Source organism: Phyllostomus hastatus, unplaced genomic scaffold, assembly GCF_019186645.2.
Source record: "Phyllostomus hastatus isolate PE091 unplaced genomic scaffold, TTU_PhHast_1.1 phas_contig_16, whole genome shotgun sequence".
NCBI lineage: Eukaryota > Metazoa > Chordata > Mammalia > Chiroptera > Phyllostomidae > Phyllostomus > Phyllostomus hastatus.
Window position 1 is genome coordinate 19,333,895 of NW_025333643.1, and position 6,025 is coordinate 19,339,919.

The 6,025-nt window shown below is 35.9% G+C and overlaps 1 protein-coding gene across 26 annotated transcripts in view; it reads right to left on the bottom strand.

The window, feature by feature from the left end:
• Positions 1–6,025, bottom strand: part of CADPS (calcium dependent secretion activator) — a 461,254-nt gene that overhangs the window by 347,433 nt on the left and 107,796 nt on the right. For all 26 annotated transcript variants that reach the window (XM_045832207.1, XM_045832200.1, XM_045832201.1 and 23 more), the window contains exon 2: positions 5,611–5,724. In XM_045832207.1, the coding sequence (XP_045688163.1) occupies positions 5,611–5,724 (114 nt within the window). The remainder of the gene's footprint in view (positions 1–5,610; positions 5,725–6,025) is intronic.

The window sequence follows — 6,025 nt, forward strand, 5'->3', positions numbered from 1 at the left end:
CACCTCAGGACAAAAGATCTACACAGACTAAAAGTGAAGGGCTGGAAACAAACCTTCCAAGCAAATGGAAAGGAAAAAAAAAAGCTGGGGTAGCAATACTCATATCTGACAAAATAGACTTCCAGAAAAGGGCCATAAAGAGAGACCCAGAAGGTCATTTCATAATACTGAAGGGAAGAATCCACCAAGAAGACATAAATATTGTAAATATATATGCACCCAACATAGGAGCACCCAAATACATAAAGAAAATCTTAGAGGACTTCAAGAAAGATATTGACAGCAACACAATTATTGTGGGGGATTTTAACACCCCACTATCAAAAATGAACAGATCTTCTAAACAAAATATCAACAAAGATATTGTGGCATTGAACAATACCCTAGATGAAATGGGCTTAACTGATATATATAGAGCCCTCCATCTCAAAGAAGCTAAATACACATTCTTTTCAAATGTACACGGAACATTTTCAAAGATAGAACACATGATAGGACACAAAACAAGCTTCAACAATTTCAAAAAAATTGAAACCATACGAAGCATTTTCTCAGATCACAAGGGACTGAAGCTAGAAACCAACCCCAAGGAAAAAAACCCCAAACACTCAAAATCATGGAGATTAAATAGCAGGCTATTAAACAATGAATGGGTCAAGAATGATATTAGGGAAGAAATCAAAAGGTTTCTGGAAACAAAAGAAAATGAACTCACAACAACCCAAAACTTATGGGACACAGTGAAGGCAGTCCTGAGAGGGAAGTTCATAGTGATACAGGCCCACCTAAAAAAGTTAGAAACATTTCAAACAAACAACCTAAGCCTACCTCTACAAGAACTTGAGGAACAACAATAAAGACAGCCCAGAGCAAGCAGAAGGAAGGAAATAACCAAGATCAGAGCAGAATTAAATGACATAGAGACTAAAAGCACAATTCGAAGACCAATGAATCCAGGAGCTGGTTCTTTGAAAAGATAAACAAAATCGACAAGCCTTTAAGCAGACTCATCAAGAAAAAAAGAGATAAAATCCAAATAAACACAATCAGAAATGAAAGAGGAGAGATTACAACAGATACCACAGAAATACAAAGGATTGTAAGAAATTACTATGAAGAACTGTATGTCAAGAAATTTGAAAATCTAGATGAAATGGACAAATTTTGAGAAAAATATAATCTTCCAAAACTCAATGAAAAAGAAGCAGAAAGCCTGAACAAACCAATAACAGCAAAAGAAATTGGAGCAGTAATAAAAAAACTCCCAACACACAAAAGCCCTGGGCCAGATGGTTTCACAGGAAAATTCTACAAAACATTTAAGGAAGAGCTAACCCCTATCCTTCACAGACTATTTCAAAAAATTCAAAAATATGGAAGACTCCCAAACTCTTTTTATTAGGCCAGCATCATCCTAATTCCAAAACCGGATAAAGACACAACAAAGAAAGAAAACTTCAGGCCAATATCACTGATGAACATTGATGCTAAAATCCTCAACAAAATACTGGCAAACCACATCTAACAGTACATTAAAAAAATCATACACCATGACCAAGTGGGATTCATTCCAGGGATGCAAGGATGGTACAATATTCGCAAATCAGTAAATGTAATACATCACATAAAGAAAAGCAAAGGCAAAAACCACATGATCATATCAATAGATGCAGAAAAAGCATTTGATAAGGTACACCACCCATTTATGATAAAAACACTCAGCAAAGTGGGAATAGAGGGAGCATTCCTTAACATAATAAAGGCCATATATGAGAGACCTACAGCCAACATCATACTCAATGGGCAAAAATTAAAATGTTTTCCACTAAGATCAGGAACAAGACAAGGCTGTCCACTTTTACCACTTCTATTCAATATAGTACTGGAAGTTTTAGCCACAGCAATCAGACAAGAAAAAAGAAATAAAAGGCATCCAAATCAGAAAGGAGGAAACAAAACTGTCACTGTTTGCAGATGACATGATAGTGTACATAGAAAATCCTATAGACTCCACCAAAAAACTGCTTGACCTAATAAATGAATTTGGCAAAACAGCAGGATACAAAGTCAGTATCCAGAAGTCAAAGGCATTTCTGTACACCAACAATGAAACAGCAGAAGCAGAAATCAAGAAAAAAAATCCCATTTGAAATAGCAAAAAGAAAAATAAAATACCTAGGAGTAAACCTAACCAAATAGGTAAAAGACCCGTATTCAGAAAACTACATAACACTGAGGAAAGAAATCAAGGAAGACACAAACAAATGGAAACATGTACCATGTTCATGGATTGGAAGAATTAATATCATCAAAATGTCCATACTACCAAAAGCAATTTACACATTCAATGCAATACCTATTAAAGTACCAATGGCTTATTTCAGAGACGTAGAACAAAGACTTAAAAAATTTATATGGAACCATAAGTGACACCGAATAGCTGCTGCAATTTTGAGAAAGAAGAGTAAAGTAGGAGGGATCACAACACCTGACACTAAACTATACTACAAGGCCACTGTAATCAAAACAGCCTGGTACTGGCATAAAAATAGGCACATGGACCAATGGAACAGAACATAGAGCCCAGAAATAAATGCAAGTCTCTACAGTCAATTAATATTTGACAAAGGAAGCAGCAACATAAAATAGAATAAAAATAGCCTCTTCACCAAATGGTGTTGGGAGAACAGGACAGCTATGTGCAAAAAAATAAAACTTGAGCACCAACTTACACCTTGTACAAAAATAATTTCAAGGTGATTAAAAGACTTAAGTATAAACCGTGACACTATTAAAGGCCTAGAAGAGAACATAGGTAGGAAAATCTCAGATATTTCACACAGAAACTTTTTTACTGACATGTCTCCTAGAGCAAGGGACATAACGGAAAGAATAAACAAATGGGACCTCATCAAAATAAAAAGCTTTTGCACAGCTAAAGAAAACAGTATCAAAATAAAAAGAGAACCAACTGTATGGGAAAACATATTTGCCAATGATACCTCAGACAAGGGTTTAATCTCTAAAATATATAAAGAATTTACACAACTCCACTCGAAGAAGACAAGCAACCCAATTATAAAATGGGCAAAGGACTTGAACAGACACTTCTCCAAGGAGGACATACAGAAGATCCAAAGACACATGAAACGATGTTCAATATCACTAGCTATCAGAGAGATGCAAATTAAAACCACAATGAGATACCACTTCACACCAGTCAGAATGGCCATCATAAACAAAGCAACAAACAACAAGTGTTGGAGAGGTTGTGACGAAAAGGGGACCCTAGTGAATTGTTGGTGGGACTGCAGACTGGTACAACCACTATGGAAAGCAGTATGGAACTTCCTCAGAAAACCAAAAATGGATCTGCCTTTTGACCCTGCAATTCGATTGCCAGGGCTATATCCTAAGAACACTAAAACACCAATCCAAAAGAACTTTTCACACTGATGTTCATAGCAGCACAATTTACAATAGCTAAGTGCTGGAAGCCACCTAGCTGCCCATCAGTAAATGAATGGATCAAAAAACTATGGTACATTTACACAATGGAATTCTATGCAGCAGAAAGAAAGGAGTTCCTACCCTTTGCAACAGCTTGGATGGAGCTGGAAAGCATTATGCTAAGCAAAATAAGCCAGGCAGTGAAAGACAAATACCATATGATCTCACCTTTAACAGGAACCTAAAAAACAAAAGAAAGAAACAAGCAAAATATAACCAAAGACACTGAAATAGGGGACAGAGTGACAATGACCAGAGGGGAGAGAAGAGGGAATTTCAGGGGAGAATGGGTAGGGTTTACAGGAACAAATTTAAAGGACACATGGACAAAAATAGGGGGAGGGTGGTAATGGGAAGGAAGTGGAGAGGGTTGGGTGGGTGGGCTGGAATAGGAGTAAAAGGGAGAAAACTGTACTTGAACAATAATTAAAATTAAAAAAAAATAGAAAAGAAATGAGCCTGTGGCCAGACTCAGCAAACACCACAGACACAAAGACTGTTTACTATTAAACTAATAGATAATATTTTGACAAGATCTAATTGTAATCTTGCTCCACTCTTCATAAAAGGAGGAGTCAAGTGTTATAGCAAGTGGGAAGGAAATTTCACTAAATCAATGAGCTAACATTGTTAAAGCATCTGCTGAGGACTGGAGTGGAATCGGAGCACTAACATATTTGTTCTGAAATAATTTGCTACCTAATAATTTTAAAAAGAAAGAAAAAATGTGAAGTAATCCATGGTGAAAAAAATCAGGGTTTGTTGGACTTCCTTACACTTATTTTAGAGTTTATTGTTATTACTTTGGTTTGCATATGACAAAACACTGTGTTTTTCAGTGCTTAGGGGATGGTTTCAAATGGTTTTAATCTAGTCTTGACAATAGGTAAGACATTTGGGACATAGGATTCCAAATACAGAATATTTGGATCATAAGGAAATAGATTAATATGAAGTAAAATGTCTTTAATGACCAAATAATCAGTTTTGAAAAAATATATGTCAGTTAAACATTGCCACTAGGAAGGTTTGACACGCCTATATGTAGTTAATAGTGTGCCAATGACAGCCAATATGTACATTATGTACAAAGAATTATACAATTTAAAATAAAATTGTATATATTTAAGTTTACACATGATTTTTTAGTTGTACAATGTGATGATTTTATATACATATATAGTGAAATGATTGCCATGATGAAGCTAATTAACATATTCTCACCTCAGATAACATTTTCTTTTTACTTAAGATCTACTCTCTTAGCAAATCTCAAGTGTTATTAACTACAGTCAGCATGCTGTTCACTAGATACTCAGAACTTATTCATCATAAAATTGAAAGTCTGTACCCTTTATCAACATCTCCCCATTTCTCCCACCCCCTGTAACCCCTGAAAACCACCATTCTTAGGTTTACAAGTAAATAAATATTTAATGCTAAAAAATACTAGTAAAATTCTAAATTCTCTTTACCAATAAGCCACTGAGGTCTAAAGGTGAACATTTTCTTGTGATATATATTCAGGATACATCTTCCCACTTTTAGGTTTTCTCCTGAAAATAGTTCATTTTAGATGGTGTTCCAACAGGCAGAAAAGAACTCACAGCCCCATTTTAATAGAAAAAACAAGGCACCATTGTTAGGATGTATTACCAACCTTCAGAAAGGTTGTAAGTGGTGGGAAAATGCTACTGACACACTTTAGGTCTAAGTTGTGGCATTTAAACAGTTAAGTGACCTTGAGTTACTGACCTAAACTCTCTGAGCCTTGGTCTCTTCATCAAGAAAATGGCAATAACATCAGAACCTAAATCTTAAGATCACTGTAAGGATTAAATAAGAAGTTGCATGGAAAGTACTCAGCACACTTCCTGGTATAAAAATCAGTTGGTGAACAGTAACTCCTTTTATAGTTATGCACAAAATAAAATGCTGTCATTCCCTAAAGTTGTAACCATCATCATCCATTTGCCTTAGGAGAAATGGTTCTGTATAATGCTGAGGCTGCTGTTCCCACTGACTAATAGTTTAGAAACATGGGGCTAATGGGCCCCAGGCCTGAGCAGTCTTGGCATTCTTTTGAAAGGTGAGTCTTACCTCGTAGTAACTCTGGACAGCGTTCATGAAGGCTTCATCAGCCACAATCTGGGTTTCCCCATTGAGGAAAGCCTGAAACCGGTCCTTGACTGTCTGCAGCTGCTGTTTGCTGATCTGTAAGAAACACAGGAAGAGGAAACAGTGAGGACTTGTTCCAGATGGGGATCATAGTACTTTAAGCTGAAGATGCCAGGACTATTGGTGGACTGGAGCCAGCTTGTACAGGCATTTGTGTGGAATGTTAAGTCTGCAGGAATTTTGTGAGGCAGTTGTTAAACATAGCCATTTCTAAAAAATATATATAAAATTATATTAAAACAAAGTTCATACATATTCAACATTCATTGCCTTTTTATTATTTTATCACATTTTACTATTATCTGTACTTTGGGGATTATTTGTATGTATTGTATTA